Source organism: Calonectris borealis, chromosome 2 (assembly GCF_964195595.1).
Source record: "Calonectris borealis chromosome 2, bCalBor7.hap1.2, whole genome shotgun sequence".
Classification (NCBI taxonomy): domain Eukaryota; kingdom Metazoa; phylum Chordata; class Aves; order Procellariiformes; family Procellariidae; genus Calonectris; species Calonectris borealis.
The window spans coordinates 25,700,155-25,724,482 of NC_134313.1; the positions used below are offsets into that span (position 1 = coordinate 25,700,155).

Genomic DNA, 24,328 nt, shown 5'->3' on the forward strand with positions numbered 1-24,328 from the left:
TTGGTCTGTAAATATTAAGAAACACGTCCGAGCTACAACATTTTAAATGAAGGGAATGGTGGGGCATCGTACCTGCTAAGAACAAAAAGGGCATGAAATGAAATAGCAGAGATAATGACTGGAAATGCTGATTAAATTTATTACAGCTTGGACTTGTGAGTCTGAGGCTTCCCCAGCCATGTTCTTCTATGCTCCACATTGTACAGACTCCCCGGACCAAATTCTGACTCCAGAAGCTCATGTGAGGCTCTCAGTAAAGCCAAAAGGATGCATGCACATGTCCCTGGAGGCAGAATTTGGTCTCCTGAATTTATGAAAGCACAAATATTACCCTCAATGAGGTGTTCCTCTTCGGCAATATGTACTTTCTTGATGATTTCCACTACAGAGCTGTCACTGCCCTCTACCAGACCACTGTCCTCTGCTGGTCCTGGCGATGGTGCCCCAGAGTCTTCTCCTGGTGCTGGAGGTGAAGGCCCAGTGCTCTCCTCTCGCCATGCAGACGGCAGCTCAGAACTCTCCTCCGCTCCTGCAGGCAGGGGCTCGGTGCCCTCCGGCTCCTCCCTTTTACTGACCGAATCGATCTTTCCCTCTACGGCCAGAATCATGGCTGCAGCCTCCTCTCCTGGCAGATGCCCGCCTGGGTTTGTCTCTGCAGAGGCAAGACTCGCATCCTCCACTGGGTCCAACTGTGCTTGGTCAGCTATGGTTTCATGTCTGTCTGCAGTCAGGGTATTTTCACCTGCTGGTGCTTTTAGTTATGGCAGAGCAGGGAAGGAAAAAAGAGAATTACAGATAATTGATGAGTGGGCATGTAAGATAGATGAGAACTAGACCCCCAGGGGACCACACAAGCGCTACCTTTCAAGGAGCTTCCACCTGGCTACGGACAACACTCCTTCACCAGGTCTGCTGCTCTTACACATATCCAGTAGAGGATGGTTCTGCTCTTACATAAAAAAAAAAAGTTTTGGCTTGATGCACATCATGTATTTTTATATGAAGAGAGCTGACCTGTTTACAGGCCAGCATCCAACATTTTGCCTTACGGATCTGAAGCGTGCAGAAGGTTTGCCGGTGATGGGATAGGAAGCACCTTTTCTTGCCCTGAACCAGGCACAGAATCAACGTGCCGAGCGGGAGGGAGCTGCCATCTTGGGCTGCACATGGGAAACTTCTGGCGGTGCCTCTGGGTGGGCTGGACGAAAAAGACTGAGAAGAACCTGCTCATCCCAGAGGGTGAACCGTGCCCATTCCTTAAAACAAAAACCAGTTTGTCTTTTTAACTACTAAACTACCATTCATACTACGTTTTGTCTAATAAAACATTCAACGACAGGAAGCCTAAAAAAATTAACACTTCTGCTTCTTTCATCTTTCATCAACTTATTGGCTAATGGGCCTTCTTAGCAGACAAAATTTATGAACAAAGAAACGGCAAAATTACCCTGACAGGTGTTTAAGAATAAAAGTTAATGACTCAAAATAAGCTATACCTACCTATCAGACTGACTCAGTAACTTTCTGACTAAATTCAGTTTGACAAGGGCTTGTACTTAACCTTCTCCAAAGGAATGTCAAGATAAAAACCCTGGGAATTCATGCACAAAATCTGTTTATATAATAATTACAAAACTGGACAAATTGTATTTTCTGAGAAAATGCCAGTGAGCAGAACTGTATAATACTTCATACACACCTAGATGAACAGAGAGAAAATGTAATACATCCTGCTCTTAAAACAGCTGCTTGAATACTGCTGCTCGTAAGTTCTTTTGAGGCGTTCAAGCAAAACACCCCCCCAGCAAGTGTCACCTAGTTAGTGTGTGCCTACAGACACAGGGAAGGATGGCTAAGCCAGGAGAAGAGCAAGAACAGGGAATCTGGAGCGTCAAGACAGACATAAAGCAACTTTGGCTACGGGACACGTAAAATCTCATTTGTCACAGGAACGGTAAAACCACCCAAGGTCCAACCAATCCCTCCAAATTCACAGAGGTATAGCTATTTATAATGCAACTCAAAAAAGGCAGGTAAGCTCAGCCACGCGCGTCAGACCACAGACCCACCCCGGGCGGCACCCTGCCTCTGCCGGCCGCCCAGGGGCAGCAGAAGGGGCAGAGGGACCCAGCCCACGGGAACGGGTTTCAGTCCGTCAGTGGACATGCCTCTGTGAACCTGCCCAAGCCCCTTTTCAGTCCATTTACACTCTTGGCCTCCACCATGACCAGTGGCAATGAGGTCTACACCCCCTGTAAAACACGTTCTGGCTGGTTTTAAGCCTGCTGCTAGTCATTTCATCAAGAGACACAATTTTTTTGTTACAAGAAATATATTTCCCTATTTACCTTCTCTAGATCTCTCCCATACCTCGTCTTCCAGGCACTCCTTTTCCTAACAGGAAGCTCAATGTGAAACAGATACCCAACAAAATAACAGCAAGTAAGACTTAAACTACTCTAAGCAGTGACTAAAAAAACCGAGTGTATGTTCAGAGACTGGAGTCTTGATCTTTTCACATTTTATTTTTTATCCCTTTAGACACTTCTCATGCCTTCACCTTGCTTGGTACCAGGTGGACAGGGAGCATTTAAAACCTACAGACAGAAATAAATGAGTCGTGAAAACTAGCATGTTATACAGAGTTTTCAAGTGGTGTTACCAGTAAAAGAAACAATTAAAACCCATTATTACTAGAAATCTCCTGCAGCTCCTATAAACATCAGCCCTGTAACTTCCAGCTAGCCCTCTCTTCATCACAATGTTTTATATAAATTGGATTATAAAATACTGCCACGCAGTGCGAAATCCGCACTGCTGGAAACCCTGGAAACATTCCTCCGCTCTCATCTAAAATGCAAAGAATTCTCTAATATGGAGAAAATAAATCCTCCCAGTAATCTGTTCAATACCTTTATCCCCAAGAAGAATGAACATCATGTGGCAGTCAACATTCCTAGGATGCCTTCTAGTTTTGTTTTATTATTAAATTTATAATTTTTATTTTCCCTGCTGCAGACAATTTCAGCCCGAGAAACAATGAAAAGCACGCTGAATTCAAGTGGGCCACGGCTACAGTATTTTTCCCTTTGCTGTCTTTCTTTCCTTTTGGAAAAGTCTCACATTTTTGTGAGTTACACATCAATGGAAGGAAATTAAATACATTTTTTTCCATTAACACATTTAGAGAGGTTTCTTTCAAATTATCCTCTCTTATAAAACAAAATTAGAAAACAACTAACATATCTGGCTGGTAACTGTCAAATTAATGGAAATTTTTCAGCTGTAATTACAAACTGTCATTTACCATTACATTAGTTTATGTATTTAGTACATTTCACAACCTATCCTAACATGAACAGGTCTTTAGACAGAATTCCTAAAATACTCAGAATAAATTACTTCAGTTTTTCCCTGAGCCCCTCAGCGTTCCTGTGCAAATATCTTTCAGTAGAGGATGGAAAGGCAGAGGAATTTGGTACATTGACCAGGTGAACAAGATAGCAGGTACAGGATAAAGAGATTTCTGCTGATATTTTCAGCGGGGCTCCTCGGTTTGCAGATGTGTGCTGGCTCTATAGTGGCACAGACAACGCTCACCCCACACAACCTGCTATCATCTCTGCAGTCACAAACACAGCACCGCAAGACAACAAATGGAGAATAAACCCATACAGAAAGCACGGATGCTGCAGCCAGAATAACAGCAAAGATGATATTTATAACTCAAGACTACAGGAAAAAAATGCAGTAAAATGAAATGCAAACAACTTTCATGTACCTATCTTCAGGATGTATCTTTCTAGAGAGACCGATTATCTGTAACTGCAGCATTCAGGCTCTTATAAAAGTGTTTCCAAACCTCCCTTGGAGCAAAGAGATAAATATAATGAATATGGAAACAAAGTTTTGTTTAACTTCCACTGAATAGCAAGGAGATTCGTATGGAGCATCCCACAAATACGTCTTGCACCCAAAATTAATCCTCTGTGACTTGAGCCTAATCAGAGTCACAAGAGTAGCGCAGGTGCTGTAAACTGTGTTGGGGTGGATGTACAGATTTTGTAAGAAAAAGGAAGGATCGTGGGGTCACTATTATTTTAAAGAGGGAAAAAAGAGCATTGGATTTACAAGATATTATACAAAAGGAGCAACCGCAGGACCTGTCTGTAAATTAAAAAAATTGAAGTCTGCGCAGAGGACCAGAAGCCAGTAACTTATCCATCCACGAGAAGCAGCAGTTTGCGAAGACATCATTCACGAGGCGCGGCTCCATCGACAGCGGAGCCGGGAAAAACGCGATGGGCTCCCGGCCCCCCGCGGGGTTTCCGCGGGACGCCCACCCGCGGCGCCTGCCCAGGGTCGGGACCACCCCGCGGGGCAGCGGCGGCGGCGGCCCACCGCCACGCGGCCTCCCACCCTCACAGCTCCGCGGGCAGCCCCCCCGCCCGGCGCCCCCCGCCCCGGCGCCCCCCGGCCCGGCCCGGCTCACCCCGCGGCGGCGGCCCGGCGGCGGCGGGCGGCGGCTCCTGGGGGCGGCTGCGGGCGCTGCTGGAGCAGCCCATGGCGGGGCGCGGCGGCCGGCGCTGCGGACTCTTCCCGACTGCCCGGCCCGGGGCGGGATGAGGAGGGGCTGGAGGTGCCGCCGTGCGGCACCGAGCGACGGAGCCGGGGGGGGCGGCAGGGGTGGCCCTGGCCACGGTGCCTTAAAACACCCCCCCGGCAGCGGGGCTGCCCTGCCCGCCCCGGGCCACCCGTTTTCTTCATCCCTGCCCTTGAGGCGTTTTTCTGTGCCAGGTGCGGGTGCCACAAGATCCAAGAGGCAGCAGCCGAGAAAGGGACCGCAGGTCTGGGTGGCAGCAGCTGGAGACCCATGAATTTAATGCTGGGTGCGAGTACGTGTAGGTAAAAACTCGCTAGCAAACTTCAAGCCAGGTTAGCGTGGAGTAGAGGGAGACCCATACAGCGGGCAAGAGCGTCCAGGGCCTGGGCAGGGATATTAGCTGGACTCGGAGGCCATGCTGATGTTTGAGGGTCCAGGGTCTGGGCAGGGATATTAGATGGACTTGGAGGCTGTGCTGATATTTGAGGGTCCATGAATGTGGTTGTGCTTGTGAACCTCAGGCTGAGGGTGTGGGGATTCTGTAGGGAACCCCAGTCCTGACCAGCTGGAGAGCAGCAGCAGGACTGGGCTATCTGCACTTACAGTGTATGTGGTATATGTAGGTGCTGCTAAATGCAGCGCTCTGTCTTAGCATCCCGGGTGTGTGTGCTTGTACCTGCACAAGGGGCTCAGCCTCACTACTGGCCCTCCCTGCAAATGGGAACAGCAGCGGATGCATCCGTAGGATGGGGAGACCTCTGGGGTCTCAGCAGCTGGGAGGCAAGAAGGAATCCCCAGATTCTGGATTCAGCAGCCTCCTGTAACATCCTTACCATCAGCCTTGAAGGTAAAATAAAGATAATATGATTTTTATATTTGCATATAGGCAAATCAGCAGATGCCCAGGGAAGTCCAGGTGGCTTAGAAACTTTCCAAAGAGTAAGAATGAAAAATGTTTGCCGTATATTTGCTTTCATAAGCAGGTCTAGTGTATTTTATTTATTGCACCCAAGACATGTTTCATTATGTTCTTCAAATTTAGAGTAATCACCCATTCTTCTAAAAAAACATTTTTTATCCATCCAGAAACCTGTCCAGACAAATCATACTGTCTTTGGACTTTTGTCCAGGGTTTGTTGGTGCCCTGCAGCCAAGGTGGAGCAGTAGCAATAACTCCAGCCAGGCTGCAGGACATATGGAAATCCTGGACATGTGGTATACCGTATGGTATGCGTACTGTCACTGTAGCACAAGTGTCAAGCTCTAGCACACCTGGGAAAAACTGATACAGATAAGTTTTATATTGTATGGCTGTCAGGTGTACCCTGGAGCCGACAGACTCACTGTGTGTGCAATGCACACTGAGCGCGCCTGTGTCACTCTGGGAAATCACCTGGCAAACATACGAGGAGCAACACAGGAGGGAATACACCACGTAAGCCTAAACACATTAACTTCTGCTTCCTCAGCTTGAGTTAATTTTTAGGACACTTTTTAAAAATAATACAAAAAACCATAGGCTATATAGATTTCTGTGTGGCTATATATAAGATTTCTACCAGACACTAGACAGTGAAATGCTGGTAACTTTAGCATTAGCAAAGCATGCTGCTGTGTAAGCACAAAAGCAGAAGTGCAACGAAAGGCTTGGCAACTTAAAAGTTAATTTCAGAAACATCTAACGTTCATGCTGCTGGTGTGAAATCCTGACAGCGCTGCGGGGGGGCTGGGTTGGTTCCCTGTACAGCACCGATGCGGGTGCCTCAGCGGCAGAGGTGGATGTGTGTGCGAAGACACCCGGGCACCCACCTATTGCCTACCAACCGGGATGGGCTCTGCTGCCACAGATAGGAAAGCAGAAGCGTCTGTGCTTGCGAAGGAGTCCCGACAGCTGAGCAAGCTGCCTGCAGACAGCAAGGGAAGGATGGCAAACATATCCGATATCCCACCTCTTTTCTATGATATTCTTTCAGAGAACAAAGCAAGGAGGCCTGGCCACCAGGACAGACTCATCGAGCACAGGGCACTGAGGAAAATAAAAAAGGGAAAGCTACATTCAGTTCCTTCTCTTGCCTGTGGAGCTTTGTATCTGCTTCCCTCTGTGTCCTAACCAAAGGGAAAGTCGTGCAAGAGTGCACCTACCATCCATCTTACCGAAACAGTGGAGAAAGGAATTCAAGATTTACGAGGCCAGAGAGAGGGAACGTGTGTGGGCATGTATCGGCAGCCAAGGGCACTCACCGGGGGGGCCAGGGCTGCTCTGTACTTCACGTTCTTTAAACAGGCCTTGGATAAGGTACAGAAATAGGAATGAGAACCCAAGGGCCATTTGGCAGATGACTCCCGGAATCACTAAATAACAATTTCATGGTCTTCTTCCCTCCTCCCACAAGTAAAGGAGAAGTTGCATCTTTTCAGCAGCAAGACGGGGCACAACAGAGCCAGTGCTGGACTGGACATAGGTAGGGCCGTGGTAGGACAAGGCTGCACCTCAGCGTATCAGCTGTATTGGCACGTACCAGGTCAGGCTTGGACAACGTGTGCCCTCTGCAGATCATTCAGCACAAACACATTCCCGCGGGATAACATGCTGCTCCGCAGCTGCCTCCGTGCCACTGTCCTACCTTGCTGGGAGCACCAAGATGCTCACCCCTCCACCAAAAGCGGTAACGCCATGGGTTTACCATGGGGGCAGGTTAGTCATGCTGATGTAGATCAAGAGTTCACTGTGCAAACACAAACTGGTGCATGCTCCCTTCTTCAAACCTCTGTATGTCCAAGAGGCCAAGATAGGGCTGTGGCTGGTGCCAGTTAGGCTCAAACTTTTTCTTTCTACTTTCTAGATATTGTGTATCGCTCTGTTGGCGTGCTCACCTATTGGCCAGGGTAAGTGGCAGTGACATGCACTTTCCAGTGAAGATGCAGGGTGAGGAGCTTTGGAAGTAGGAGTCTCAGGGTTGGGGAAGTGAGACGTAAGTGTGAGACTGAAAATGAGATGAGGTTCCTGGGTGTGTGACAGGGAGAAGGCAGGGGCAGGGAGTGAGAGGGTGTGGGAGCAGGGGCTGTGGAAGCGGCACTCGGAAGCTATGCCCTGTGCTTGTACAGAGTCCCAAAAAAATGACTGCAAGTGATCCAGGGGCTGCAGCATGACGTTGGCAGATAAAAATCCTTGGTAGCCTTCCCATCCCTTCCCCTGGGCAGGGCACCTCTCCACAGGCTCCCTGCCTTCTCTAATCTGAACCACCCTGGTACTGCCCCAAATGAAGGCAGCACCAAAGTAGCTAAAAATAACCTTTAACAACAAGCAAACTAAACAATCATCTTGAATTAGTTATTTTTACAAAGGAAAACTATTTTATTCAGGAATATAAATTGGGAAATTAAAATAAAATGTAAACTGGGAGTGTTCTGTGATAGTTGTATCTCCAGAGGTAAAGCAACAAATACCTATGTCCTCTTACACACAAGCAGAAATACACTTCCAAAAGCAAACTTCATAAAGGTTTCTCTAAGGTCCTGGCAATTTTTAAGTTCCTCAGGCCAGTACTACATGAGCAAACTTGTTTCACTCATTCCAGGGCTCACTAGCTGTTAATAATTTTGAATATTTTAGATGTGATTCTTACTGCAGCTGTTAAATTTATATCTACATTCTGATAGACCCAAATCCTGGGACTTCCCAAATCACAGTAGACTTTTCAAAACATTATATTAATCATGAGTTTTCTTTTTTAAACTGTGACTCCTTTTCTCAACTCTTTGGCTATTTTGTACAGAAAGACCAATACTGACCAGGCAATAAAATATTCTAAATTGTTCATTGTGGCAGATAATTCAGGCCAAATGTTCCATGACGCAAATTTGTGTAGCTCCACTGAAGGCTGCTCTGTGATGCTGATTTATGAACTGCAGAGAACTGCCTTCTGAAACTGCTATTTTTGTTTTGCCTGGGATGGCAATGACCTTGAAACTTAGCTCCTAGGACATCTCTTGTAATTTCCTGGAAAGGAGGGAATCTGAAGATCTTCTTACGAGACTAATTATTATCTTTGGAAATCTGCACCTGTGGATTTCTGCACAATTTGGCCCTTAGAAAATGCAAGTATCTTGTTGTACTGGCACTATATGTAAGCTGGCCACACATATAGGTATACAAATGTATGTATTTATGTATATGTTTATATATGTGCATACACACATACTCCTTAGCATCCTTTTTACTGACTGAAAATATATCCAAGGTGTGCAGATATCCAGGTATTCACGATAGACAGTATTTAACCTCAAGATTTTCCCTGTTCCCTAATGAGATAACCTTTCTGTGTTTGGCCCGTTTTCCTCTATAGCTCTTTTCTTTCCTTCCTTCCTTTCTCAGAGCAGAGCCGCTGGAAGGGTGGCCAAGGAGAGGTTAGCATCTGGATCTAGTGGACTTGTGCATTACTGAGATTCCAAATTCCCAGCGATCTGAAACAAAGAGCTGCATTTCTCTGCCTGACAATACAGGGGATAGTTTGGTGCATAACCCTGTGAAAATCGGATGAACATGTTTGCATTTGCTGTAAATGTGATGATTATCAGAGAACACAGTCTGTCGCTTTTAATAGCCCTGACAAGTGCAAAAGGAGAAAATAATGGCTGCAGGTTGTTGTGTAATTATGCAGAGATTTTGACAGGACTGAAAAAGTAAGAAAGAACAGGACTGTATTTTTGCATATTTTCATCCTATCAAAATAGTATGCTTTGGTCATGTTGGTAAAATAAAGATGTAGGCCTAGCTTTTGAAAAGATCAGTCGTCTTTTTTGAATTGAATCTCGTCTTTCAGGGTTAGCGTGTGACCTCTGGCACCTGAAGGATAGCTAAAGATACGCGGCCTCCCCCTTGCAGTGGCTTTAGCAGAGGTTACAACTTGAAAGCCTCCCCCGGTCACATCACACAACGTTTCTGGTTCTTTGCTGGTAGCGGCTCAGTACCCCCTTTCTCAGGCACCCAGCAGTTCTGGCATGGAGCAAGTCCTGAGCTCTACCCATTGCCTGCTGATGCTCAGGGGAGGGGGGTAAGCAGGGGTACAGCTTCAGACGTCCCTCTGCATCCCCAGCTGTCAGGGTGATCCCCACTTTCTCTCAGGGTCAGCAGTGCTGCTGCTTCAGCTTTATAAAGAGCTCAGAAGTTCAGAGAATTTAACAGAATGATCCATCCCAGGCTGTGCCATAGGGTATCCATGTACTGCTCATTTTTTAGGCTTCAGTATTATTTTTTCTCTTTCTTCTTTTCTCTTTCTTTTCTTCTTTCCAACCTTTTCATAGATCATAGAATCATAGAATCGTTTAGGTTGGAAAAGACCTTTAAGATCACCAAGTCCAACCGTTAACCTAGCACTGCCAAGTCCATCACTAAACCATGTCCCTAAGCGCCACATCTACACGTCTTTTAAATATCTCCAGGGATAGTGACTCAACCAGTTAACTATATGCCATTTTCTCTCAGTTACCTATACACCGTCTACAACAGCACATGTAATTAGCACACATACCTTTTTTCTTAGTGCCTCATTTTACTGTCATCAGATTACATGTCATTTTTCGATGAGCAATGAGACTACACCCTTTAACAAGCTGACAGTATTATTACCATTGCATTTGAGGGGGCGATGTTTGGCGTTCCATGATGTGAAGAAAAAGTTGCTGTGGGATTTCTCTGCAGAAACGCGTGTGCCTGTGCTGCACGGCGGGCCCGCATCTGCAGTACGCCCAGTGCTTACTCCTTGCAGATGAACTGCTGCAAGACACCCCACGGGTGATCCTAGCCAGCCCCAACTGTGAAGGAAAACACATGAACTTGCTTGTCTGTCCTCAAGTATGAGCATACCCTGCCACCATGGCTTGCACTGTTGTTTGCTGATACGCTGGCGTCGGTGTCAGTGCTGCCGCGAGAGCTCCCTGCCTTGCCCTTTCATCTCCCCCCCCCCGGCCGCACATTTCCACCCCCGGCAGGACATCCCACCGGCTGTGTCAGTACTGCTGTGGGATGCATTACCAAATGAAGCCCTGACTTGAGTTAAAAACAACTCTGAAAAAAAAAGAAAAGGTTCAGGGTGGGAATTCCTTCAGCTGCCATCTCTACTGAAGCCAATGTATCATGAAGTTATGGCCCCAGCTGAAGGATGGCCATTAAGCTGTTACTCCAGTCATGACTCAGGAATCTGTGATCACATGTCCAGACTCAAAGAAAATAAGGCTTCTTCATGATCTTAGATATTTTCCATCTTCTAGATCACTTAGAATTTCTCAGACACACTGAGTTGGTTTCATTTTCCTCCAGGCCCAAAATGATGAAGTTGCTCTCCAATTTTTGGGATAGGTCAATGCACCACCAGTGACTTTTCTCGCAGTGCTCTCACTCTCCTAATTTATACCCCTAACTGGTGCTTTCTTACACAATCTTATCAGCATTTTAGGGGGGGAAGGTGGTGAGAGACCTTCTTCAAGACCACTGCTCTCCAGATTTGAATTAAATTATCTCCCTCTCCGTTGGAAACCCTGCCCCTGCCCTCTCACTAGGCAAGCACAGAGTAAGGCCAGGGTGGGAGAAGCAGTAAGGGAGGAGGAGTGGCCCTGCTTTCCCCACGTACTCTCCATTCCCTGCACGCTCACCTTCACTGCCAAACTCAGCACCAGCCTGCAGAGCCCCTGACCCAGAGTAATACCGACTAAGCCCATGAAGGAGCAGAGCGGGGCTGGTGGGGCCAGCAGGAGGGCTGGATGTGGCCACGGTGCCTGCTCTTAGTGCTGGGAGAAGTAACGCTGCTTTTCCTGAGGTTGCCAGCTGCTCCCTGGATCTCTGCATCTTGAGACTTGTTTGTTGGAGATGGAGACATTGTCTGCTGCTTCCCTCCCTTTCTTTTATTTCTGCTGTATCACAGCCTCGTCAGGGAGGGGAGCTCAGCATCCCCTGCAGAGGGTGCTTGGGTGCCAAACTCTGCCTGACGTGCCTTCCCCCATACTTTAATTCTCAAACACCTGCATTGTAAATGCCCATCCACTCCCAGCTGCTGATTTTTAACAAAACAGTGGCTGTATAACATTGTTTAAGGAATTTTGGTGGGGCCAAAGCCTTTTCTTCCTTCTAATGTTGCTTTCATCTGACTTGGGCTGGCCCTTTGCCCTTATAAAGGACATTTTATGGACCACAGTCCCCCAGGAGAGGCCTTCACTGCCACAGAAGGGAGATTGGAGGGTGAGAGACAATAGTGCCCATTTCTGCATGTACTTCCCCCCCATAGATCCTTATTCCACCCAGATTTAGGGACAGAATTTGGGGTCCAATGACCAAAGTGTCTGTCAGAAAGTTCTCTGGGAAATGCGTTTTAAAAACGCATCACTGGAAACAACTAGTTTTATAAACTCTTAAGTAAAGTATTGCATTCTCTCCTAATTTGAGCAGAGATTGCAAGGGTACCCTTGAAAACAGCTCCCTCTTCCGGAGCCGTGCACGGCTCCCACATTTTGCGAGATAACATAAAACATGGCATAGTCGAAAGGAATCGCACTGAGGACTTCACGAGGCCCACTGAGCTTTATCTTCTCTTGCCAGTAATTTCAACAAGCAAGAAAAGATGAATGTTTCACCTGACCACAACCAACCAGGTAAAAGTTTAAAGAATTAAAAGCAAAGTCACAATCTGACGGTAGGAATAACAGCAGTGCACCTGAGTGCTGGGGCATGGAGAGGAAGAGGAACAAGAAAAGAATAAGATGTAGAATGGAGTTTACTTTTCAGCTGCCAAAGAAAATAAAAGTTTGAAGTACACTCCAAAATTGATTTATTGTACTCTGTAAAGGGCTGAAAATTATTTTGTCTCAGCAAGTGAAACACATATAGAGACACATCAACATGTAACATTTTTATATTATTATTTATATAGTACATATACTATTTATATGTGCTTAATCTAGAAATTATTCCCAGAGGACTTCACAATTAGAGATGGACCAATGTCTGAGTTTCACCTGGGATATTTAAGCTCCACTTAAGTTTGGTGATATTTTTTCCAACATCTCTTTATCTCATCTTTATCTCAGTGTTAGATCTTAATCTAGGTGCTTGAACTGATCTGTCAAAACCTAAGGTTGTTACCCAGTGTCTACACAGAAAAAATGGTTGGGGTGATGGTGTGCATTTTGACCAAAGGCTGCTTGTCACTGAGAAGATTATCCTGCTACAAATATTTTGGTAAGGTGTGTGATCATATACCAGAAAAAAGTCAGCATGGAGGTAGCCATATCAGTAGAAAGGCATAACAGTATATTGCTATAAATTATTTCCCTTATTTGAAATGAGCTCTGTTAATGTAAGCATACTGGAATAACTGAATACAACATGTTTTGGCTTGGCTTTTTAGTTTGTTGCTACATACCCCATATCGTCAAAGGCATCAGGCTTCCTAAAGTCAACAAGCACAATGCTCTCCCATGCTTGCACTAACCCAGGCAAGTCTAGAAAAGCTTTTATGCTAGCTTTGTAATTTCATAAGAAAATGTATATGCTGGGTGCCTTTCTGGTGCAGTGTATGCTAAGAGCATGAAGTCATACCAGCAGCAGACTTGCTGTCCTGTGGGTGGACCCCCGGACCTCCTCCTGGGAGGGTGTCACAGTGGAACCCCCCAAACTCACACCTTGAGCACCCACATTCTGGGTGCCAGCTGAACTGGTGCTCGCTGCTCCTCCCTGCACCAACCCGGGGTGTCTGTCCTGGGCCGGACACCACCGTGGGATTGACCACAACTGTTCTTAGCCTGAAACTGAGAACCTCATGTCATAGCCATGTTCATAGCTAGCGTGTGGTCAGCAAGCTAATTTTCAAGTTGATGGTTTCCAGAGCCCACGGGGGAGGTTTCCCTGCACCACGACTCCAGCACAGCAGAGGACCGAGCTGCTCTCGCACGGGCCAAGGCCACCGCACAGCCAGGTGGGAGAGAACCGCCACCCCCCCCAGCAAGCCCAGGAGCTTTACTAACGGCGCCCAAACCTGACCCTGCCGACGCCGGCAGCCTCAGGCCCAGAGCTATCCCCAAGCTCAGTGGCACGCTTAATGCCTGAAATCCAGGTGTTTGCTCAGCGCGGGGCTGCACCTCACCGGGACAGTTTATTTACGGCCGCAGTGCAGAATCAGGGGCAGGCAGACGGGCCTGGCGAAACGAAGGCACCGCTGCTTCACAGAAAGCCAGCGTGCTCAGCGCTGGCAGCTGGGAGAGTGGAGTCAGACCAGCACGCGTGTTGACTGCTCCAGTGGCTTGTGGTGCCGAGGCGATTTATTTCCTCCATACCGCAATGTTCCGCGTCAGCCCTGTGGCAGAAGTGACAGTGCCCACAGGCGACGGGAGGCTCAGGCCCCTGCGGCTCTCCCTGCAAGGGGCTTCTTTGATCAGCGCCTGAAGTCTCCCGAAAGGCCGTGACGGCAGAAAGGGCATTTAAACCCCTCTGTGAAACCTGGGGCCGTGCGCCTGGGCAAGCGGAGGGCGGGAGGAGGCGGATGGCGACGCGGCCCCCCCCCCGCTGAGGCGCGGCGCCGCGCCGCCGCAGCACGGCTCCCTGGCCCCGCCCCGCGCTTAGCCAGGCCCCGCCCCTACTGGCGGCCCTCCGCCGCCTCCTCCCGCCCGGGCCGGCCGCTGCCAGTCGGGCGCAGGCGCGTTGGCAGCTGGAGGGAGGGGCGGGGAGGCCGCGCACGGTTCTCGCGAGAGCTGCGGCGCGGGGATCCGAGATGCCTTGTGGGAGCTCGCTCCTTTCTGGCTGCCCGGCCATCTTGGCGGCGCGTCTCCGGTGAGTGGGGCTCGGCCGGGGCGGCGCGGGCGGGCGCGGGGGCCGCTGCCGGGTGCTAACCCCTCCCCCGTTCACCCCTGTGTTCCAGTTACCGCCCGACCCCACGTGAGGCAGCAACATGGTGGCCGCGAAGAAGACGGTGAGTGGGAGCGGGCCGCGCCGGCTTCACGTGGCGGCGGCTCGGCCTCCGCCAGCGGCGGGCGCTGCGTGGGACGGGGCTTCGGGGGGCGGGTCGCGCTACGGTGAGGCAGCGTGGACCCCGGCATGGTCTGGGGCGGGGACCGGCGGCGGCGGTGGGCCCTGGGCACAGCCGCAGGCGCCTGTTGCGGCCCTCGGAGCTCGGGCCGTGCCCTTCTTGCACAGGCTGCGGTCGCCTCCCACCGCCTTCTCCGTCCTCAGTTTCCTCCTGTGCATTATCCCGGGCTGCTTATAGGGCCCTGTGCTAGCTGGAGGAAGGGGGGGCTGGTGGTGAGTTCCTGGTGCGGGTGGAGCTCAGCTTTTGTCTTTCCTGCCATGTTCTTGCCTTTCTCTTAGAGCGACTCTGGCAAGCGTGGGTTTTCTGTTAGGTGGGTGTTCGTCCTTGCAAATGCGCTTAACTGTTGTCATGAGCACCATGCTTTCCTGTTGGAGTGTCAGCTCATATTGCATGTGATTACTTGTTTCTGCTGACCAATATAACGCTATTAGTATGTGCCCTGGGAAGAGACATATTCCAGACCTGGCTTACATTTGCAAGGCAGAAGTAGTATTTACTTGGACTTGACTAGCTGCACTTTATAATAAAGGCCTGTCAAATACACCCGGACGTTACTGATCAGCAGCTAGATAACAGCAACAATGCTTTAAGATGTATTTTCCTGTTGTAAGATACGTGGGTAAGAGATATTTTTTATGATGTTGGGAAAACACAGTATCAGCAACCCTCTCATACACAACCTTTCTCATATTCATGTGGTGGACTGGCTTTTTTATTCCGTGTTGCAAATCATAGGGAAATTATTAAAAAATTGCTTGTATTTGGAATGTCTTCATTTTCTTACGTTCTCCGCTATTTTGCAAAATGTAAAGTAACATACAATAATGCTTTTCTACACCTTTTTTAGAAAAAGTCGCTAGAGTCCATAAACTCTAGACTTCAGCTGGTTATGAAAAGTGGTAAATATGTGCTAGGATACAAACAGACTCTGAAGATGATTCGACAGGGCAAAGCCAAGTTGGTCATCCTAGCCAACAACTGTCCTGCTTTGAGGTAAGCAGATGTATGAAAAAACAGTTCTCTTTAAAACTTAAGACAGGTTCTTTGTACAAATACAGCATGTACTTCATGGTAATCGCTACAGTGAATTTTAATGCAGAATACTTTGCTGGCATATTCCAGAGTGCTATGAAATAAAAGTTACGGGTTGTTTGGTGTATAATGATTTCAGATCTGGATGTGTTGAAATGCCTCCCAACATTTTTCTAGCTCTCTAATTCAAAGAGTTTGCAGCAGCAAAGATACTGTAAGTTTTTCCCACCGTGATAGCATTCATTACAAGTATAATAGGGCTTAATTCCTGTGTTTTTTTCAAAGTAGTATATTGGAAAATAATTTTACAGGTAGGAAAACTAGTAATTGACACCGATTTAAAATATTTGAAGCACACAAAATTTGCTGTCCAAATTAGTTATAAATTTAGGTTCCTGGCCAGTGAAATTGCTTTTTTGAGAATGAAATCTTTACTAACTTCCTGACATTTTCCGTGTTGAATTTCTGAGTCCTTTTTGTCTTCAAGGGACATTGACAGATTCAGGAAACTGTAAATGCAGAAAACCAAAATTAGATGCTTCAGAAATGGCAGGACTGTTAGAGTAGGCAACATGTTAGTAGGGATCCCAAAAGTGCTTGAGGAACAATATTGACCACCAGAATCTCCTGGTGGAAGTCAGAAGAGAAGGGAATATAGATTGACTCTTTTCTTTTCTTTTCTTTTTTTTTTTTAAAGGAAAATACAGTTTCTTTCACAGCTAGTGGCAGTCAGATCTCTGTTCAGCATCTGGCTGTTGGGTATCAGCATTAATAATGGTCATTGTTCATGCACTTTGGCTTAGCTCCTACAACCTTTCGGAAGGCTTAAAGTCCTGAATCCCCTTCTTTCCTGTAGAAATGAGCATATGTAGGAGTGACCTCAAGGATTTGCATTCCAAAAGTGGGTTTGCTGTTACATACTTTCAGCATACTTCTGGATAAGGGTTCCTGAGCCACAGCACAGTAGTGATGTTGGCTGGCAAGGAACAGATGTGTTTTTCTGGGTGGGAAGGAAAACTGTGTAAGGTTTAAGTGTGATTGGAGTCAAAGCTGCTCTCATCGTATTACAGTCAATTAGAATTGCTCGTGAGTACTGTAACACCTAGTTCTTGAATTTCAGAAAATCGGAGATCGAGTACTACGCTATGCTTGCCAAGACTGGTGTCCATCATTATAGCGGCAACAACATTGAATTGGGCACAGCATGCGGAAAATACTACAGAGTGTGCACGCTGGCTATCATTGACCCAGGTATGTCTCTTTTGCAGTATCGTGACCAAATGGGTATGTATCAGTGGTTCCTCTGTTCACCTATGAGTAGCAGCACTGAGCAAGTAGTGTGCAGGGGTGATGACATACTTTGCTGTCCTATAATTTCCTCTGACCAAGATCCTGTTCTTTTGTGAGTCCTAGGTTCTTAGAACCTGAAATTACGGCTGCTTATGTTTGCACATAGCTTCTTTTACTGCTAAACCCTGTGAGCGTGTGGTTTGTCTACCTGTCGGTCTGTAATGAGGTTTCAGTGGCTGGGAAGCAACTTTATGGTATATGTTTCTGAGCCCATCAGCTAGAATAGGGCTTGTGCAGCATGCTGTTTACATCAACCTTGTTTGTTCTTAATCTAAGAAAAAGGAATATGAGTTGTCCTGCTTCCCAGAACAATATATACAAAAATAATCTATATGCAGGTGGATACTAATCCAGGCTTGAAAATTATATTAAATGTTTTATTTTAAAACTGTAAATCTGTGTGTAGTTACCATGGTTTGGTAGCACTCTTTGTGCCAGAGAGTTGCTCAAGTTCCTCATACAGACTGCTAATTAGGTGACTTCTCCGCCTCTTTCCAAAATCTTCTAAGAGAAGAATCAATCTTTTGTTCTGTTTGTTGACCAAGATGCATACACATGGATTTAATGATTTCTGTAATAACTTCCACCAAATGTTCCCCAACTGACATCGGTTTGAATTTGCTGTTTCTTCAGAAAACTTTATTTAGCTTGCTTGTATTCAAATTGTAACTGTAAACTTAATTTTCAAAATGTTATTTTTAGGTTTGATTTAGGGTGTGTGGGGGGCTAACTCTAAGCTAAGGAACTGCAAATAAATCTTATTGCTATGTAACATGATGCGAATATTCTCGCTGTCCTGATGTTTTCGTGATCAGGAGAGGCTAGACATTCGCTATATTAAAACTATGCATTGTGTCCTCCAGGACTAGATTGTTGCTCTAGTACTGGCTTTGTAAATGCTAGTGACAGGTACATAATTATTGTAAAAATATTGTGTACGGATTAGCAAAATACTGTTGTAAGTATTTTTTTATCAAGCCATCAAAATTACTTGCTTTTTTCCTAAACAGACTGTCTTTCTATTGCTTTTAAGTTTTTTCTATTTGTGGAAGCAGTGTATTGGGGTTTTTTTTTTTTTAACTTTTTGGCTTATTCCTGGAAACACATCTTTCTGTGGGTCCTCTTGTAACAATATATTTTTGTTTTACAGGTGACTCTGACATCATTAGAAGCATGCCAGAACAAACCAGTGAGAAGTAAATGCTGTAAAGATGTTATTTCTACAATAAAACTGGTTACAGATGTGTTTTAAGAAAAACTTGTATTATACCTTTGCCGGTTTTAGGGAACAAACTATATAAATGGAGATTCATTACCACTGCTGTGTTTCCTGTTTTGTTAGAAATAACCTTCACAGGACAAAACTTGCCTGTTCCTTTCTGTAGAAGTTGTGGATCTTGAGAGGTAAGTGGAGTAAGACTTGATCATGGCAAGTATGGTGTCAAATCCCAACAGACTAGGGCTTCCTTAGGTTTTTGGTTTTCGAGTGCTAATGCGAAACCAGGTTGTAATGTGAGGTACAGTAGCAAATTTGGGATGTTGGTGGGGGACCCAAAAAAGTTTACTTAGACTAAAAAAATTCACACTATTTTTACCAAGTCAATCACAAAGTACTAATGCAAATTATCCCCTTTGTCTTTTCATTCCAAGAGAATACATACCTGTCAGGTGGCAAATGCAATAGCCGCTAGACATGATGTATAACATCACACTTTCAATAAGATACCAATTAACTCTTCAAAGCTGATTTTAAATTAGTCCTTTTTTTTTAGTTTTTTGAAGATGTTATGTTAGAGACAGATGAGTTGATGTTCTCAAGTCACTATTGCTGAGAGCATTGGTATCAGATTTGGTAACAGATTTGTGCCTGTTTTGTGCGAGACCATGACTGTAGGATGTTCCTTATTACTAGTGATTATTAACTGAGGTGCCAGTCCTTTGCTGACATGCTGTAAAAGAAGGACCTAATGAAAATCGGTATGTACTGGTATCCTTGCAGAACTTGTGTTCTGTTTGCCACAGCATGCCAAAGCACAAGGTACCTTAAAGCTTGCTGTTATGTATCCATGCAGATTCATTAGCTTATCTGAGATCACTTAACCTAGTTTTGCTGCAGCTACTTTTGTTTTCTGGTGTAGAGTGGATGAAGTTGTGAATTTCCATTTGGAGATAGTAAAGAGGCAAACCAAACCAACGTGTGTCAAAGCAAAGGAGGAAATGCTGGGGTCTCTACCTATTAAACCCCAGATTTGGATCACTTCAAGATACTGCTGTTAGTGTGAAAGTAAAGCTAGCAGAAGAGTACAGTTGCTGCCAAGGGGAAGGAATAAAACTTCAAGGCACTTCAGTTGGCCAGAATGGCTGGAAGCAATTTGCTGTTTTCATTTGTGTCTTTGTTTGACAAACAGGCGTGCAGCTAGTTGTACTGCCCAAAGAATGGTTTCATAACTAAAATACTAGTTGCATTCAGGAAAGTTATCACTGAATGCTGACCAAGGAACAGCAGGGAGAAGTTACATGGTCTGGATGCGGTAAGAGAAACAGGACTGGAAACTTTGGATTGTGATACCCTGATAATCCAGCAGACTTCCCACTTTGCTCATTTACTTTCATCACAGTTTCAACACAAATGTATAAATTCCTGTTTTCACTTCCAAGTGATTTCAGTAGTCTACTCTTGTTGGAAGAATATAAGCGAAACCTAATTGCTGTGAATGCTGTCCCACTTGTTCTGTTTTTATATATGTATGTATATATAGAACTATATATATCCACACAGATAGGGTGCTTAAAATACTAGCAGAGTGAGTGGAAGAGGGAAATACAGAAAAGCAAGCCAAATGAATTCATACCCTAGAAGTACTTCAAAAGATGGAGGTTTCACTTCAAAAAATAACAGCATTTTATTGTTTTGCATAGCTTATTTCAGTTTTTTAGTTCTGCTTAATTAGACTTTTTGCTAGTTACTGAATCGTTTATATATATATAAAATTTTCAACTTTTCTTATCTGCAATGAATGCAAGACAGAACACATAGTATATAGATGCAGGAATCCAAAATATTCTTTTCAACTTCAGACACAAGGATTTGTTATTTTACTTTGAACCACTTTAAGAAAATAGCTTTGACAAGTTTGTATGTATAAATATACAGTGTAGTATACACTTCAAATTTTGATCAGTATTTTAGCCTGTTTTCCAAGTCTTCCATTCTCTTCGTCATTTCTTCCAGTAGACAAAAGTTAAGGAAAGAGAGCTACTGACAGCATGCATTAATAGAAAAACAGTGTCAGCTGTCTGATTGCTGTGGTCCATAAACTTGCTCTTGTTTCTCCTGTTACCCTCTTTGACTCCCAGTAGTTTCTGATACAATACTCCCCTGTATTTTCTTATGCTGCTTTGATCAGCTGACTTGAGAAAGCTGTGTGAAGCCCTGTGCATTAACAGGCATACCTCAACATGGAGTTCAGACTGCAGCTTATTTAAAAAGGCTGGTTGTTCTGAAAATTGGCCATTTTCCTCTGTTTTAAAGGGAAGCTAAGTATTTATCCTAGTTAATGCTGTTTAAAAAATGTTTCATTTAACCACATGGAAAACTACAAGCTAACAGTAGATTATAAAACTGTACGTAGCTCCATGACTGCAGTATGAATGTCTGCTGATGATCTTACATTCCTGCCCTGTGGTGGTGTAGTGTAGGGTATTGTTTTTACAAAGGCAGTGGTTTCGAGACAGATAGGGAGTAGAGCACAAGCTCCATGGGATCTAGCGCTGGCTCCACTGAAAGTAAGAAGCTGTAGCAATGCAAAGCAGTGGAGCAAGAGTGGGAGTGCTGCTTCTGTGGGGACTAGCGTGCCCATACATCAGGTTTATGTTTGGTAATTCCTCAACTGCCTGTCGTGCAGAAGGGATTACTATATGCATGCTAGCATCATTTGAGCTGCTTTCTATACAACATTAATGTTTCTCAGGTGTTTACAGTGGCAAAGTTAAAGCACTAGAAACTGCATTCATCTACTGATGGAAAAAGTTAAACGTAGTCGGATACAAATCGACAGTTTGGACTGGTCCCTCTATATTTATATTCTGTAACTGGAGCTAGTCTTGTAGCCAGTTCTCCCTCTCCCCAGATCCCTGGAATGGGGACTGGCCAGCAGAGTCTTCGGCAGTTATCAAGATCTAGTATATTACTCAGTATCTGAGCTGCTCTTCAGACAAGGCAGAGAAATTATGTTTGTGATGGAGAGGAAACTGGATGGTTCTTACTCTGTTCAAAGCAGTGGTTGCACAGTGCTCTGGGAAAGTGCTTGGCACTGTTCCTATCAAAATGCATAGGTCTCCAGCTCAGTGTCAGTAGCTTTTTCATCACCTTGAGTCCTTCTGAGACTCTAAAAATCACAGGGTTGCCTGCTTAAATTGTAAAGCAAAAAAGCACATGTTGCTAAGCTCTCTTTTCTTTGATTCTGAGTAAGATCAGAGTTCCTCATAGCCCAGCTGCAGGAGATTACAGTAAAGAGGCTAAGGCTTTTGCTGAAGGGGGAAGGAGTGGTCGTCTGGATAATGCTCTTAAGGATGTGGGAAATAACCTGGAGATTTTTCTCCAAAGTCATTTTGGGACTCCGGAGAAGTCCCTTTAGAGAAGTATAAATGTTGATGAGCATTTGAAGCACCTAGCTTATGTGATGGCTTTCTCCCCCTTTATGAAGTAATTCTACTTTGCATGGAGTAATTTGAAATTAACCAAGTGATCAGAACATGATTCCTCGAGCGAACTGCTGAAGGATTCACTTGGGAAGGTGAGAGAGAGAGAGAGAGAGAGAGAGAGAGGCTGGCTGCTGCAGTTACACAGAATGGCTGGAAGTAAGGTCTGAAATGGTAGGAGTATTTTGCATCAGGTTAACAGAGCCCTCTGTGGTCTTGCCTGCTGTCACGACCACTGAGGGCTCTGTTAGCCTGAGTCTGGACAGACTGTTAACTCCACAGATTCCTCAGTCTGAAGCTGTTCTTGTCTAGGAAGCACACAGTTATGAGCTGTTGGTATCACTGCACTCTTCTGTGCAGAAAATAAGTGCTTATTGATCTTGCACGCAGTTACAAAACTTAAACAGAAGATGTGATGTCTTCTTACTATTTACTTGATTAGGCAGAAGCCTAATTTTCATGAAGAAAATACAGCAATTTGCTGCATAAATACTGCATGATGCAAAATATTGCAGAAGTTGTATTGCCAACTTGCTGCTGTTCTCTCCTGAGAGATCTGGTGGATGTTACAGATAGTGTAAAGGCTACTGTACTAACAGCTCCCTTGAGAAGACAGACTAACGGGGCAGGGGGGAGAGCTATCGGACTGCACTTAGGTAATTTTTATCTGCATATTTGTTTATGCAAAGTTAATCAGTCCTCTGAATTCCTCTTTATTTGGAGTATTGTTTTAAATTACTCACTGCATCGGGTGCTTCACCAAGCAGTTCAGAAGGGAAACATCTCCTGTATTCTGATTCCTGTAGCCAGTAAATGTTATTTCGATACCATCTGAAGAAATAACCCAAAGCAAAGAGCGTCAGTCTTGAATTTGACTAGTCATTTCTTTGTTGTCCTTGAAGGTCTTTACTGTTAGGGATTATTAAAAGTTAAGATGCTTATTAATATTTTGGTCCCTTCTATGAAGGAGAGGGAGATTTCAAGTCTTAAAAGCCTTGCTTCTTGGAGGTTAACATTATCTATTAAGTAGTTGTTTTTCTTTACAGTAGATTGATTTGAACTATGGAGACAGCTTAGACTTGATACATTATAATTATCGTTTCTTTTAACCTGCCCCCCTTGTCTTATATGTAAGAAACAATTATTCTGAAAGGATATATCGCTGGGTGAGTTTTCTTACTTCATTGGTTGCATAGTTCTGGAATGTCACAAGGTTTTCACATTTGCACTGGTCTTTATCTTTTGAAGCTTTTGCTGAAAAACAGAAACAGTCAAGCATAGGCTAAACGCTGAATAAATCAAATGGGATGGAGGAGGAAATGACAAGGACTTAAAAATGCAGAGCAGGTTTAATATAGCTTCCTACTCTCAGAACAAGTCAACATCCAAAGGAATGCTCTGGGGCAGGTTTTGTAAATACTGGAAAATAAGACACAACACTTAGGCCTATATATTCAAAGAGCAGTCTGGATTAGTCTAAACAAAGGTAACCTGGATTACCTGTTGTTCTTGTTGAGTGAGTGTGACTGTCTTCAAAAAGATACTTGTGGTGTACTGCAAGATTGGGACAGGCAATGACATCTGTGATGGCTATTGTGGTTGATTCAGGTCCTGCAGGAAACCCCCCAAAAGTCTAAAAATCAAACCCACTTCACTTAATTATACAGTATTTTTTTTTCTACTCACATGCACTGAGTTCTCCTTAATTAGTGAGTAATCTCACTGATTGCAGTGAGGATCATTCATGGAGAGGACTAGGGATACAAAGATGTGAAGGAACCGAGCTGTTAGGCTGTATTTACTGTATACATGATTTAAGTTGGTTGTGGGTTGCAGAACTGAAAGGGAGTTGTGAAGGTTCCTGTGAGAAACAGAAGTGATTGAAAGCTGAACATGCTTTAAAATACCAAGCACAGTGTTGAAATACAAGTTTCCCCATGAAGTAATTCATTTGGATGGTGTAAGAAGCATGCAGCCATGCGTTTGTTACAGTGAATCTCAAACTTTTTGTACAAAGCAGATTTGAATTGCAGAAAGGAGGATGGCTTGGAGGGGGGTAGGAAGGGGAATGGGATGAACAATTTTCTCATAGGTGAATTGTTAGGGTTCTCTACAGAAGGCGGCATGAAGAGGCAACTTAGCAATGATGTGGGGAGACAGCAGGACACTGAGTTAAAACAGCCAACCTGAAGGCTGTGCACCAGTCTTACGAAGCCTCCCAGGTGATGGATCCTGCTGGTGAGCTGACTCTTTCAAGGCTGGTAGAAAGAAATTGCCAAAGGAAATGAGATCACAGAAGGAACAATAAAAATGTTCACATTCCCTAGAAACGGAGATGTTTCTTACCAGTAACTCGGTGTTTGTCTCTCATAACACATGGAGAATGCCTCATACCTGTGCAGTTTAGAAGAGGTCCAGTGTTGATGGAAACTCCAGGACTCACCCTTCAACTCAGACTATCAGAGGAACTCTTCCAAAACCAGAAGTGCTTTACAAATAGATTAATAGTAGTGAAGCAATCTGCAACTTACTTTGTGTCCTTTAATGAAAATTCTTGCATGTTTCAATG

At 45.0% G+C, this 24,328-nt stretch overlaps 2 protein-coding genes and 1 non-coding gene across 5 annotated transcripts in view; 2 read left to right on the top strand and 1 right to left on the bottom strand.

The window, feature by feature from the left end:
- Window positions 1-14,245: 14,245 nt before the first annotated feature.
- Window positions 14,246-18,376, top strand: RPL30 (ribosomal protein L30). The gene is made up of 5 exons (XM_075141403.1): window positions 14,246-14,420; window positions 14,509-14,559; window positions 15,524-15,669; window positions 16,829-16,959; window positions 18,209-18,376. Exons 2-5 carry the CDS (start codon window positions 14,539-14,541, stop codon window positions 18,256-18,258), a joined length of 348 nt encoding a protein of 115 aa, XP_074997504.1. The 5' UTR covers window positions 14,246-14,420; window positions 14,509-14,538; the 3' UTR covers window positions 18,259-18,376.
- Window positions 17,835-17,969, top strand: LOC142079842 (small nucleolar RNA SNORA72). The gene has a single exon (XR_012672796.1). It is a non-coding gene; the product is annotated as a small nucleolar RNA SNORA72 (small nucleolar RNA).
- A 1,563-nt stretch (window positions 18,377-19,939) lies between the features above and the next one.
- Window positions 19,940-24,328, bottom strand: part of MATN2 (matrilin 2) — a 70,521-nt gene continuing 66,132 nt past the window's right edge. For 2 of the 3 annotated variants that reach the window (XM_075141400.1, XM_075141401.1), the window contains 4 exons: window positions 23,946-24,017; window positions 23,260-23,370; window positions 22,918-23,013; window positions 19,940-20,289 (listed from right to left, as the gene is read on the bottom strand). In XM_075141400.1, the coding sequence (XP_074997501.1) occupies window positions 20,237-20,289; window positions 22,918-23,013; window positions 23,260-23,370; window positions 23,946-24,017 (332 nt within the window). In that variant the 3' untranslated portion in view covers window positions 19,940-20,236. The remainder of the gene's footprint in view (window positions 20,290-22,917; window positions 23,014-23,259; window positions 23,371-23,945; window positions 24,018-24,328) is intronic. The other variant, XM_075141402.1, reaches the window with a different exon arrangement.